General features: G+C 54.2%; 2 protein-coding genes across 2 annotated transcripts; both read right to left on the bottom strand.

Moving 5' to 3' along the window:
• Positions 1-94: 94 nt before the first annotated feature.
• LOC140695950 (NUT family member 2G-like) lies at positions 95-7,869 on the bottom strand. The gene is made up of 7 exons (XM_072959077.1): positions 7,152-7,869; positions 4,547-5,243; positions 3,702-3,830; positions 2,508-2,680; positions 1,793-2,061; positions 1,403-1,519; positions 95-950 (listed from the first exon to the last, which is right to left on the bottom strand). Exons 1-7 carry the CDS (start codon positions 7,165-7,167, stop codon positions 201-203), a joined length of 2,151 nt encoding a protein of 716 aa, XP_072815178.1. The 5' UTR covers positions 7,168-7,869; the 3' UTR covers positions 95-200.
• A 224-nt stretch (positions 7,870-8,093) lies between these two features.
• Positions 8,094-12,026, bottom strand: LOC140695957 (NUT family member 2G-like). The gene is made up of 3 exons (XM_072959088.1): positions 9,789-12,026; positions 9,400-9,516; positions 8,094-8,946 (listed from the first exon to the last, which is right to left on the bottom strand). The coding sequence occupies exons 1-3, from the start codon at positions 9,825-9,827 to the stop codon at positions 8,197-8,199; spliced, it is 906 nt and encodes a 301-aa protein (XP_072815189.1). The 5' UTR covers positions 9,828-12,026; the 3' UTR covers positions 8,094-8,196.
• Between the last annotated feature and the right edge of the window lie 1,380 nt (positions 12,027-13,406).

Below are 13,406 nucleotides of genomic sequence, written 5' to 3'. Positions count from 1 at the left end.
CCAAGGTGCTGCTCCCAACCACATCCACCCAGACCCACCTCCCCCACCCTCCAGCTCCCACCACCCCACCCCACCGCACCCTGGCCCTCATGGTCCCGCACTCCCTCCCTGCCCCCCTCCCTGTCCTGTACATCAGCAGGCTCAGCACTGGATGAGGAAGAGCCCCTAAGGTCCCCTGGGGACCTGGCACTGGAGGCTGATTACTTGTTGCAGTGCCTCTTTCTCCTCCTCCTCCCACTCCCTCCAACAGATGGGTCACACCTCCTCTTTTTCGGTTGTGAGGGGCGCACCAGCCCCGGAGGCAAGGCTGGCGTCCCAGAGATCCCGAGGTCAGGCTTGGGCTGGGGCAGCTTGTCATCAGACCCCTGGCCTCCACACAGATCCCGCTTCCTAGGTCTGGCAGCTGGTGGAGGAGCTGCGCTAGGTCCGATCCTCTGAGGGGAGGGGCCTTGGCGAGCCCCCTGAACTCCAGGGCAGAGAAATCTCAAGGGCCCTGGGGCAGAGCTGTGGGACTTCCCTCCCCAGGGCATGAGGCAGTACTGAGTGGCCAAGATAAAGTCCAGACTGGGAACCTCCTCTTTGTCCTCACTGGACCCACCCCCTGGCCCTGGCCCTGCGTCCTCCCTAAGAGGAGAGGTCTCTCTGACAGTTGAGGCGTCCCTGGGTCCCAGGCTCGGTGCAGTGCGCCTCTGACCCTGGGGAGCAGAGAGGGGCTGTCCAGCCTGGCATGTAGGGAAAGCCTCATGTCCTGGAGAGTGCATATAGAGTTTGGGTCTGAGGAGGCCACTCTCTGTTCCGCTGCTGGTCGCAGGTTCCTTGGACTCAGTCTCTGGTGGGCTTTCTTCATCGCTGACCCCTAGCTGGGGGCCGTGGTCACGCCTCTGGGCATCTTGGGTGACATCAGACTCACCCAACTCCTCGTTCAGGGTCAGGAGTGGTTTCTGCACCAGCTGTTAGGAGGGAAGTGGACGGTTACTGGCCGCAAATAGACGGGTGAGGAGAGAAGGAGGGCTGGGCAGCGGAATGGTGGCACTGGGGGACAGATGGGGGGATGTCTCCAGGAGTCCAATCAAAGAATGCACACTGTAGCACTCCTGCTGTCCTCCTGGGCCTTATTCCCAGCTGTGTGTCCTTCCTTTCTCACTGGGCCCCCGTCCTCTCCTTCCTATGGTCCTGCACTGCCCCCAGTCCCTAGCAGGCCCTCCACAGTGCCAGGCCTTCCAGGCAGGAAAAGGTTTAGCAGAGCCCTGTGGGCCTCCTGTTCTGGGGTCCGATCCCTCCCCCGGCTCACCTGGGTCCTGCCCCCCTTGGTTCCCTGGGTGTCCCGTGCCTTCCCTCTTCTACCTGGAGTCCCTCCCTCCCTCCCTCGTCTCCCTGAATGCCCCCCGCTCCTCTGGCTCACCTCTTCAAGGGTGAGTCCTTCCTCCTGTTCTAACTTCTCAGCCAGTGCCAAGGGATCCAGCTGTGACTCTGGGGAAAGTAAACCCACCAGGAACTGAGGGTGAATGATGTCCTCCACCTAAGATGGAAGGAAAAGGCTGTGAGCGTCCTTGGCCAGGAGTAACCTGTGAGCCACGAACACCTGGAGCAAAAGTGAACAGCAGAGACCCACCCCATTCTCTACAAGGTGGCATGTTTTACAGCACCGTGGCCGTCAGGCCCCCCCCCCCCCCGAGCTCAGGGACAAGTAGCAGAGCTTAAGTCCCAAAGGCCTGCGCAGAACCCCAATCCTGGGTGCTGAGAGTGGGAGTCCCTGGAATCTTGCAGCCCCCAGGCTCCAGGCCCAGCCCACCTTGGAGACAAAGTCTTCCTGGGAACACAGCTGGTCCATGTAGCTCAGGAGACCCGGGTCCGGGTAGGTCCCGTCCTCAGGGCATGCTGCTTCTGGCTCCCCAGTGGCTGAGAGGACAGGCCCCAGCAGCTCCTCCAAGGTGTCCTCATACTCGCTGAGAGCCTCAAGGGGAATCTCCTCGGGTTCCTTGGTCTCTGGGGACAGCCAGGATCTGTCTGGCTGTGGGTGGTTGATTCTGGCCGTGGGGCTGGCCTTCATGGGCACGGAGGCTAAGGCAGAGCAAGAGAAGGAAAGGAGGGTGAGGGGCTCCCGCATCCAGCTCGTGACCATGAAGTGCGCGCGTCGGGTAGGGCAGTGTTTGGGGGACATGGACGTGGGTGTGGGTGGGATCAAGACCACCTGCATTTCCACTCAGTGACAGGGTGTGAGGAGGGACGGGTAAGTGGGAGCATCTAAGAGAGCCACGTGTGAGGACGTGTGCAACCTGCAGGTTTCCAGTGATCTCCCCATCCAGCCCACTTTTGAGGCAGGCTTTCTGTGGAGCCCTCAGACAGGGAGGTGGGAGAGGAGTTCCACAACTGAGCAAGTCGATACCCCGTAGTGACAGAGGGCAGCCGAGACCCCCTCTGGGTGGCTGTGCAGGTGGAAAGACCAGTGCACCGCTGAGGGAAGAAGACTGATGTGGGGACGGTGGCCATCCCTAGCTCCCTGTTACCTTTGTGTTCAGCTGCAGTGGGCACGTGGGTGCCTGGCTGTGGGCCCACCTTTGGGGCTGGGGGCCCCCACGGTTCCAGCTTCGGTGGGGCTGGAGGAGGCAGGCCCTGCACCCCCTTCATACACTGCAAGTGCTGAGGCTGCATTTCATCCTCAGCCTCAAACTCCTTGAACCTGAGGGGTGAGGGTGGCACAGGCCATGCTGAGAAAAAGGCCTGGGCTCTGGAGCCCACCCAGGTTGCAGGGATGGAGGGATCAGGAGAAGATGTGCTGGGGGTGGTCACTGCCCTGTGAGGTGGTATCGCCAGCGGGGAGCTGCTCCTGGGGCACATAGCAGATCTGGGGACACCCCTGCCTCCCCAGCACTGCAGGGCATTCAGCAGCATAGACCCAGGTCCATAAATGAACCAGGTCTGGATGGAAGGCCCACAGGTGACCCTCCACTTGCCCCCTGCCCGTGTCCAGAAACAGGAAGGGCTGACAGCCAGAGGCCAGATGAGGCATGTGTTCCCCACGGGGGTCCTTGCCCGGATCCAGGATCCTGGGCTGACGCTGAGAGTCCTGGAACATAAGCCTGGAGACAGGGCCCAGGACAGGTTGTAGGGTGTGAACGCTAAGGTCAGTGGAGAGGGTTTCCTTTCCTCTGAGAAGTGCTTGTTTGTTTTCGGTTTTTTAAATAAAGGGGATTAACACGAAGGAGTCTCAGAAAGAGCCAGAGACCCTTGTGGTGAAGGACAGGCTGGCTTGCCCAGCCTCCTCAGGAGGGACACCAGGTTACGAAGTCAGGCCACACTTCAGGAGGAGAGAGGGTCCCAAATTCCATGTCAGTGGCCGCCAGCCCCTCAGCACTAAGGAGGCAGCAGGCTGGTGGGTGGAACACATTTCCCTGCACAGCCACTAGGGCTGCAGTGTGACCCCCACCGGGCTCACAGTTTCCCCACTCCACCCCAGGTGAGCTCTTCATCAAGGCGAAGAAGGCCACTTCAGGAGAGGGCGGAGCCCCGGGCAGAGGACGAATAGACCCAAGCTGTCAGGGTGCGGGAGTGGCTTTTGGAGAGGGGTCCGGCTTCTGGGCTGTGGGGACCCTGTGCTGGGGGAGCTCCCTCCTCCCTCCTCCTCTCTGACCACAGCCAGATTCTGCTCTGGGGTGTCGCCCTCACCCACCACAGCCCTTGGGCCCAGGACACGGACTCACTTTGCTGCCATCTCATAGTAATTCATGCGGTCGAAGTTGCTTGTGCGCTCCCATTCCTGCTCGGCCTGCCGCAGTCCCTCCTCCAGCGTCATGGTGGGCTTGAGTCGGGCCAGGGATCGAAGCACTGGGCTGTGAGCCCTCAGAGTCAGTCTCAGTGAACAGCCCAGTCCCCACCAGCCTGACCCCACCCGGCACGATGGACCACACGTCCCCCAACACAGCATGACTGAGTGTTCACAGACGAGCCCACGGGGGCTCCTGCCCAGTCCTCTGAATCACCTGTAATTGTCCCCGTGTCAGGTGGAAATGCCTGTCAAGCTCACAACTCTAGTAGGAGACAGTCCCTGCCCCTAGGAGAGCTCTACAATCTCCGTGTTTCAGCTAGAATTGTCCAGAAGAATGAGGACGAGGTCTGCATACAGCTCTCCCCTGGGCCGTGTAGATCCTACCCCTCCTCTGCAGTGGCGTCCCCTGGCCATCCCACACTCAAGCCCTTTGTTCCGACGAGACAGCAGCACAGGAGAGGGTGGCATCCCATCCGTGGCTCCTCACCTTCCCCAACACCCTCTCTGACTGCCAGTCTTCAGTAAGTATTCCTAAGATAATCGTGGGAGGTAAAGTCAACTGGACTCACCTAGGGTGGCAGGCTCAGTTGAGAGAAGGCACTGAATGGATGTCATGGACTGGAAGTGTGAGCGCATGATGGACAATGTGCCTTGTCATAGCGTGGACATCACCCTCAGACCTCCCTTCCGGGATCCCTAGAAACCTAACCTGCAAGTTCACCCCAAAGTCCTCCATGTGAAGCTCCAGATGAGCTCATGTGCCCCCGAGAACTGACTCACATGACAAAGCAGAAGAGAGCTTGTGCATCAGGGCTCTGGGGAAGGTGCCTCCGGGCCAGGCTCTTGAAGCGCTGCCAACGCCGGTAGTGCTTGTAGATGTTGTTGCAGCTAAAGGAGTCATCCTGAGGTGGCTGAGACTGGGAGGGGGCCAGACTCCCGTCCCTGGATGCGCCAGGTGGCCATGGCCCGGTGTTGATGGGGGGCATGCTGGGGGCCAGCTGTACAGGTGGTGGTGGAGCTTGAGAGGGACGGCCGGGGGCCCAGCCTCCCGTGCCAGCCTGAGTTACCCCAACAGCTGGGGTGGTCACTTGGGGTGCTAAGGATTGGGGAGCAGGGCAAGTAGTCCCACTGAGGGCCCCTGGTGCACCCCAGGTGACAGTCCCTGGAGGGAGAACGAAGCTCTGCATCGGAGGGAACTCTGTTGGCCTCACTTCCGATCTTACGTAGACAGGGATGTTGCAAGGCCCAGTGGCAGTGGGGACCTGGCCACCAGTAGCCACCAAAGGTGTCGTGGGGAAAGCTGGCAGCAGCAGGGTGGTGCCAGGAGGGAACGATGGGGTCAAGGAGGGTGGCAGGTGCTGCTCCCAGGGTGGCCGGTGTTGGGGGCCAGGAGCGGGTGGGGGAGAGGGAAGTGCCATGAATGGAGACAGGGGGGCACCAGTGCTCAGGAGCACATCCGTTCCCAGCAGTGGAGATGCTGTTGAGACAAAGGAAAGGGGTGAGTGGAGGTTGAGAATGGGCAACCAGGACTGGGGCTCTCTGGGGAATCAGAGAGTCAGTGTCAGCAGGTGAAGGACATTTGGACAGGGGAGGCTGTGCCATGTGCAGATGTCTTGGACTAGTTTTCGTGCTCTGACCTCTAAGTCGGAATTACTCCAGTAGGGAACTTGCTCCCATTCACCCAGGTCCCTGACCCCTGCTTGCTGGGAAGAAATAGCCTCAGCAAGCACCGACTCGCAGGGCCTCCCTAAGGAATTCCCCTGCACCTGACTCTCACAGGCTGTCTCTCCTAAGTCTCGGAGGTGGGTGGACACCTGCTCCTTTGCAGGCTCACTAGCAGGTAGAGAGCTTCTCCAAGGGAAGTTGTAGGCACCCAAAGGGCCTTTGTGAACCAGGCAGTGTCTAAAATATTAAGGTTCCACCTCCTCCTTACTCTTCTTTTTCCTGATGTTTAGTATAAACCCTCTTTCTTTCTTTCCTGGACTCACACAACAAAACAGAAATGCTGGAAACATCTCTCCCCGCAGAACCCTGACGCAAATCCGTAACACACTGGCCCAGCGTGCACGTGACGTCAGGGCCGCCCGCAGCAGACACTTAACATGGGCTGGGTTCTGCCACCCCATCCCCAGTGCCCAGAGTCACTGCCATCACTCAGGAGTTCTGCTCCTGGAACAGGGGTCTGAGAAGCAGCCACATGTGTGATTTCCGTCCTTTCACAGCCAGTGATGGCCGCAGAGGAGTAGAAAAGGCCAAGGAATAGAGTTCCTGTGTTCCTTCCCTTTCTATTTCCCAGCGATGGAAAGTGAAGACAGACTAAGAAGGCACGAGCCAGGTGCCTTCATTGATACGGTTGTCTGGAACACATCCCTGTTCAGGAGAACAAGGCACACTCCCCAGGGCCCCTACTGAGTCAGAACAGGTGCCATAGGGTGTTAATAACAACACAGAAGATTGTCTTCCTGCTCCCGGGCTCCGCTCCTCCCCTTTAAAAAGGAAACAGCCTTCATTCATGTTCTAGCACCACCACCCGCACTCCATGTCTGTTCCCTGTCCGTGAAATGCTGGCGTGAAATATGAACAAACTTCTCATGTCACAGGCAGGCCTGACGGTCCTCCCTGAGATGCTGGACAGCTATCACAAGTGTCTGCAGAAGTGCGTTTCCACAAAAGGAAGACCAATTCAGAACAACTGGGGGCCTCAAGCCCTGTCTTGGTTGAAGCCGAGAGTTTGCCCATCCCCTGCGGGATCCAGGGCAACAGTTACCTGAACTGAGGAGCGAGTCCTGGGCTGGAAGGAGGGGAGAAGTTCTGGGCTGTGGCAGTTAGAGTAACTTCCTGCCTAGCTCTTGGCGAAAGCAGTTCATAGCAGATGTGGCCACAGATCCCCCCTTTGAACAGTTTTCTGGCTAAGCCCTTCTCTCCCCGTGCCCCTATTAGATACAGGATGCCCCGGTTCAGATCCCTTAGAAGGAAATCGTGGGGCAAGCTCCAGGTGCCTAAGGAACAAGGTACAGGGCTAGGCTTTCCCCATGACCCTCCCTGTGCCACCAGCTCAGACCTACTAACCCTGACACACAGGTTTCACAGTGGCTTGTCTCCCTTCTACAAAGAACCACCCTGCCTGCTGCTGTCCTTTCTCCACACCCAGGGCAGTTCCCCTGAGTCTCTTTGATCCACCTTCAACGAGCCCTCCTCCCCTTGTGATCTTTGGTTTCCACCATCTCCCCAGGCTCCCCAGGCGAGATGTCCTTGGGCATTCAGGGCTCTCTCCTTCCTCCACTTTAGTCCACCTCTGTGTCCACAGTGAAATATCACATGTGAACCCCAAGGATTTGAGGGGTGGCAGAGTCTCTGAGAACATATCCCCAGCATTCAGGCTTACCTTTTTGTAAAGCCATTCCCACAGGCGTGGGCACAGACCAGCGCTGCCTGGTAGCCTCAATGAGAGAAATGCAGACGAGGACCCAGAGAGTGAGTTAACTGCTCCAGCAGATGCTCAGAATTCAAGCAAAGGCAGGTGAAGTTTGAATTTAAACAGTAGAATGTGAGGCTCAGGACCTTCTGTAGTGGGGGAGGGGCAGAGGGCAGTTGGGCCTGGGTGGGTGAGGGGACACTTTCCCTGCAGGGCTGTGGCAGGAAAGCAAGAACCGGAAGTTCCTTCCGCGTTCCAGAGTGGCGGCATACCTGGTGTGTGGCTCTATAGACAGTCTATTTTATTTTTTGTTAAATTGAAGTATAGTCAATTTACAATGTTGTATCAGTTTCTGGTTTACAGCAGGTGCTTTAGTCATACACGAATATACATTTACTGATATTCATATTCTTTTTCACCATAACGTGCTACAAGGTGACAAGTATGGCTCCCCGTGCTACAGTGTAACCTTGCTTATCTGTTTTATATGTACTGCTTCATATCTGCAAATCTCGATCTCCCAGTTGATCCCTTCCCATTCAGTTCCCAAGTCTGATAACCATATGCTTGTTTTCTATGTCTGTGAATGTGTTTCTGTTTTATAAATTAGGTCATTTTTCCTTTTCTTTTTTAGAACCCACATATGAGTGATATCAAATGGTATTTTTTTTCTTCCTGGGTTACTTCACTTAGACCGCCTCGTCCTCCCTCTGAGGAGCCCTCTCTGTGCAGCAGCCCAGACACGAATAAGACTACAGTGGTCTGAGAACATTTGCAAACAAAAGTATTTTTATTCCCATTTGAAATATATCACCCCAAGGTGCTGCTCCCAACCACATCCACCCAGACCCACCTCCCCCACCCTCCAGCTCCCACCACCCCACCCCACCGCACCCTGGCCCTCATGGTCCCGCACTCCCTCCCTGCCCCCCTCCCTGTCCTGTACATCAGCAGGCTCAGCACTGGATGAGGAAGAGCCCCTAAGGTCCCCTGGGGACCTGGCACTGGAGGCTGATTACTTGTTGCAGTGCCTCTTTCTCCTCCTCCTCCCACTCCCTCCAACAGATGGGTCACACCTCCTCTTTTTCGGTTGTGAGGGGCGCACCGGCCCCGGAGGCAAGGCTGGCGTCCCAGAGATCCCGAGGTCAGGCTTGGGCTGGGGCAGCTTGTCATCAGGCCCCTGGCCTCCACACAGATCCCGCTTCCTAGGTCTGGCAGCTGGTGGAGGAGCTGCGCTAGGTCCGATCCTCTGAGGGGAGGGGCCTTGGCGAGCCCCCTGAACTCCAGGGCAGAGAAATCTCAAGGGCCCTGGGGCAGAGCTGTGGGACTTCCCTCCCCAGGGCATGAGGCAGTACTGAGTGGCCAAGATAAAGTCCAGACTGGGAACCTCCTCTTTGTCCTCACTGGACCCACCCCCTGGCCCTGGCCCTGCGTCCTCCCTAAGAGGAGAGGTCTCTCTGACAGTTGAGGCGTCCCTGGGTCCCAGGCTCGGTGCAGTGCGCCTCTGACCCTGGGGAGCAGAGAGGGGCTGTCCAGCCTGGCATGTAGGGAAAGCCTCATGTCCTGGAGAGTGCATATAGAGTTTGGGTCTGAGGAGGCCACTCTCTGTTCCGCTGCTGGTCGCAGGTTCCTTGGACTCAGTCTCTGGTGGGCTTTCTTCATCGCTGACCCCTAGCTGGGGGCCGTGGTCACGCCTCTGGGCATCTTGGGTGACATCAGACTCACCCAACTCCTCGTTCAGGGTCAGGAGTGGTTTCTGCACCAGCTGTTAGGAGGGAAGTGGACGGTTACTGGCCGCAAATAGACGGGTGAGGAGAGAAGGAGGGCTGGGCAGCGGAATGGTGGCACTGGGGGACAGATGGGGGGATGTCTCCAGGAGTCCAATCAAAGAATGCACACTGTAGCACTCCTGCTGTCCTCCTGGGCCTTATTCCCAGCTGTGTGTCCTTCCTTTCTCACTGGGCCCCCGTCCTCTCCTTCCTATGGTCCTGCACTGCCCCCAGTCCCTAGCAGGCCCTCCACAGTGCCAGGCCTTCCAGGCAGGAAAAGGTTTAGCAGAGCCCTGTGGGCCTCCTGTTCTGGGGTCCGATCCCTCCCCCGGCTCACCTGGGTCCTGCCCCCCTTGGTTCCCTGGGTGTCCCGTGCCTTCCCTCTTCTACCTGGAGTCCCTCCCTCCCTCCCTTGTCTCCCTGAATGCCCCCCCGCTCCTCTGGCTCACCTCTTCAAGGGTGAGTCCTTCCTCCTGTTCTAACTTGTCAGCCAGTGCCAAGGGATCCAGCTGTGACTCTGGGGAAAGTAAACCCACCAGGAACTGAGGGTGAATGATGTCCTCCACCTAAGATGGAAGGAAAAGGCTGTGAGCGTCCTTGGCCAGGAGTAACCTGTGAGCCACGAACACCTGGAGCAAAAGTGAACAGCAGAGACCCACCCCATTCTCTACAAGGTGGCATGTTTTACAGCACCGTGGCAGTCAGCCCCCCCCCCCCCCGAGCTCAGGGACAAGTAGCAGAGCTTAAGTCCCAAAGGCCTGCGCAGAACCCCAATCCTGGGTGCTGAGAATGGGAGTCCCTGGAATCTTGCAGCCCCCAGGCTCCAGGCCCAGCCCACCTTGGAGACAAAGTCTTCCTGGGAACACAGCTGGTCCATGTAGCTCAGGAGACCCGGGTCCGGGTAGGTCCCGTCCTCAGGGCATGCTGCTTCTGGCTCCCCAGTGGCTGAGAGGACAGGCCCCAGCAGCTCCTCCAAGGTGTCCTGATACTCGCTGAGAGCCTCAAGGGGAATCTCCTCGGGTTCCTTGGTCTCTGTGAAGGGTTGTCAGGGTTCGTGGCAGTTTCCCTAGATAGATGTTTTGACCAATTCCAGTGTGTGTGTTGGGAGGGTTCCCCACACTACCAGCAAGCAATCCGCAGGACAGCAGCTAGCCCTTCTACATTTCAACTAAATTCTGACACTGTCTACCTGGAGATAGCATTTCTGACCAACTGGCTATAAATCAGACCTTTCCAAAACCCCCTCCAGGTCAATTAACTTGCTAGAGTAGCTCACAGAACACAGAGAAACCTTACTTACAAGCTCGCTGGTGTATTATAAAAGGATGTAACTCAGTAAGAGCCAGATGGAAGAGATGCACAGGGCAACGCATGGGGAAACGACAAGACGCTTCAATGGAGGGCACCACTCTCCCTGAATCTCCACCTGTCCACCAACCTGGACGCTCTTTGAAATCTTAACTGAAGTCCATTCTTTCTCTCTTCTCCATTTTTTTAAAGTTAAAGTGTACATTGATGGAGAAATCAAAAGCTTCACACATAAACTAAAACTAAAACATTTCATCACCACCAGACCAGCTTTACAACTAATGTTAACCTTCTGTAGTCATCAAACCATAAGAAAAGAGAAGAAAGAGAAGAAATAAAAGAGACCTACAACAGATTGCTTTGGCTGTTTGCAGTCTTTTGTGGTTCCTTATACATTTTGGAATTGTTTGTTCTAGTTCTGTGAGGAATGCCATGACTATTGGGATGGGGCTTGGGTTGGATCTGTGGATCGCTTTGGGTAGTGTGGCCATTTTGATAGTGTTGATTCTTCCAAACCAAGAGCACATGAAGACTTTCCATTTCTTTGTGTCATTTCGGTTTTCAGAGTATAGGCAACCTCCCTGGTTAAGTTTATTTCTAGGTATCTTGTTGTTTTTGATGTAATGGAAATGTCTCTGCCAGTTACAAAATTCTGGTTTTTGACGTGAAAAAAAGAAAAGCGAAGGGCCACAAATGGCAAAATATCCTTCTTTTTAATGGGTGAGTTGTATTCCATTCCATGCTGCATCTCCATTATCTATTCAACTATTGATTTGCACTTAGGATGTTTCCATATCTTGGCAATTATAAATGATGCTGCTGCTAATAGCAAAGTGTATGTATCTTTTTGAGCTACTTTTTATTTTGTGGTTGGCTTCATTCCTGTGATAACTGTGTAAGTTTAAAAAGCTAAAGCTCTAAATGTTCTTAGGAACAATGAACAGTACATATATGTAAATTTAAAAATACATGTGCAGTTAAAAAAATGATCAAGCCATGAAAGACATGGAGGAAACTTCAAAGACATATTACTAAATGAAAGAAGCCTGTCTGAAAAGGCTGTTAACTGCATGATTCCAACCAAATGACATTCTGGAAAAGGCACAGCTACAGAAACAATAAAAAGATGATGGTTTCCAGGGGGTTTGAGGAGAGGGAGGAAGGGAGGAGTGAATAGATGGAGCACAAGGGATTTTTAGGGCAATGAAATTATTCTATATGATTTACAGTGGCTACATGTCATTATGCATTTGTCAAAACCCATAGAATGTACAACATCAAGAGTAAACCCTAATGCAAACCATGGACTTTGGTTGATAATAATGTGACCATGTTGGTTCATCGATTGTACCAAATATGCCAAACTGATGAGGGATGTTGAGGGTAGGGGAGTACATATGTGTGGGTGGGGAGGGCTATATGTGAACTCTCTGTATTTTCTGCTCAATTCTGTTGTGAACCTGAAACTGTTCAAAAGAATAAAGTCTATTGAAAAAAAAAGATATTGCTTGACAATGAAATCTGATGAGATCAGAGAGAAGCTAAACAAGGATATCAGCAAACATCCCTCAGGAATAGAGAAAATAGTTTTGTTTTTTAAGGTATTTCATCTATGAAAAGAGTTAAATACAAAAAGCATTAAATAATTATGGATCTAAGATTTTTATAAAACCTCCTCACATATGAAATGATGTATATATGTGGTTATTCATTGCAGCATTATTTGTAATTTTGTAACATTAAAAACAAAAACCGAGGATCCATTGATCTGAGACAGGTACATCCCACAACAAAGTACCATAGTTATTAAAAAGAATGGAAACACGCATGTTTATGTATGCATAAGGAAAATTATCCAAAAATATTGTTAAATTAAAAAAATGTACAATTGTGAGAAAAGTGGGAAATAAGGTGTATTTTCATTTTTGGTTGTATCTGAAACATTGGAAATATATAAGAAACTAAGTAGTTATCTAATAATGGCAGGGGAAACTAATGTCACAAGAGTGGAAGTGAAACTTCTCAATGTATGGTATTTTGTATTATGTTAACTTTAAATTGTGAGCGTGTTCTATATTTGAAACAAGCTTTTATAAATCCTAGGAATTATAGTTACCAACTAGACTTGAAATATTGCAAAAATGAACAATGTTTTAAAAATATATATAACTATTCAAAATTCAGAAGGGAATCTATTAATGTTAATCTTTCAAAACGGAATCAATAGTTTAATGCATTTCATAATTTTATTTATTTATTTATCTATTTATTTATTTATCTATTTATTTATCATTAGCTCTTTTTGTACGTCATAGAGATCTTTTATCAAACAATATTTCCAGTTACAAAGATACATTTATTTGAAGTGCAGGAATTACTCTATTTTTGTTTTAGTTTTTGTCATCTATGAAGTTCAAGTAAAATTGCAGTGAGTAATTTGGTTTCAGAAAAAGAAAAAACTTGTGTACAAAAGTTCACAGCAGAATTGTTCCTAATAGGAAAAAGACTAGAGTAGAAATCTGTGTGGCCACCAGACCCGCCCCCGGGCCACGGGAGCCAATCCGCGCGCGTGCTCTACCCGGCCCCGCCCCGGCGCCCTCCTCAGCCCCGCCCTCCCTCCCCCCGCAAAAGGTTCAGTTAGGCAGGCTGGCGGCAGTTGGTCGAGCGGACGGCGGCTTGTTGGGTCTCCCCAACCGTGCCGGTCCTGCTCCCTCAGACAGCGGCGGCGGCGGCGGCGGCGAGGTCCCTCCGGGAGGCGCGGCGCTGGCCGAGCGGCAGCCGCGGAACTTCGTGTCCAGCGCGGCGGCGGCGGCGGCGGCGGCGGCGGGCGCGCGCCCCGAGGTGCCCCGCGGGCAGGTGTTCGACCGCGTGCCGCGCTGCAGCAACCTGCCACCTCGGCGAGGGCTCCAGCCCAAGGGTCATTTCGTCGGGCAGGCGGCGGTCAGTTGGAGCGGCTGGCAGCCCTGCGGCTTTCCAGAGCGACGGCGGCCCTGCTTGCCGCGGCCAGCGGCGGCAGCGGCTGCAGCGGCGGCGGCTGCAGCGGCGGCGGCGCGGTCCCTCCGGGAGGCGCGGCGCTGGCCGGGCGGCGGCCGCGCGCGCCCCGAGGTGCTCCGCGGGCAGGTGATCGACCGCGTGCCGCGCTGCAGCA

This window comes from Vicugna pacos, chromosome 4 (assembly GCF_048564905.1).
Source record: "Vicugna pacos chromosome 4, VicPac4, whole genome shotgun sequence".
Classification (NCBI taxonomy): domain Eukaryota; kingdom Metazoa; phylum Chordata; class Mammalia; order Artiodactyla; family Camelidae; genus Vicugna; species Vicugna pacos.
The sequence above is the reverse complement of the archived record's forward strand: the minus strand, read 5'-3'. Positions and strand labels throughout refer to the sequence as shown.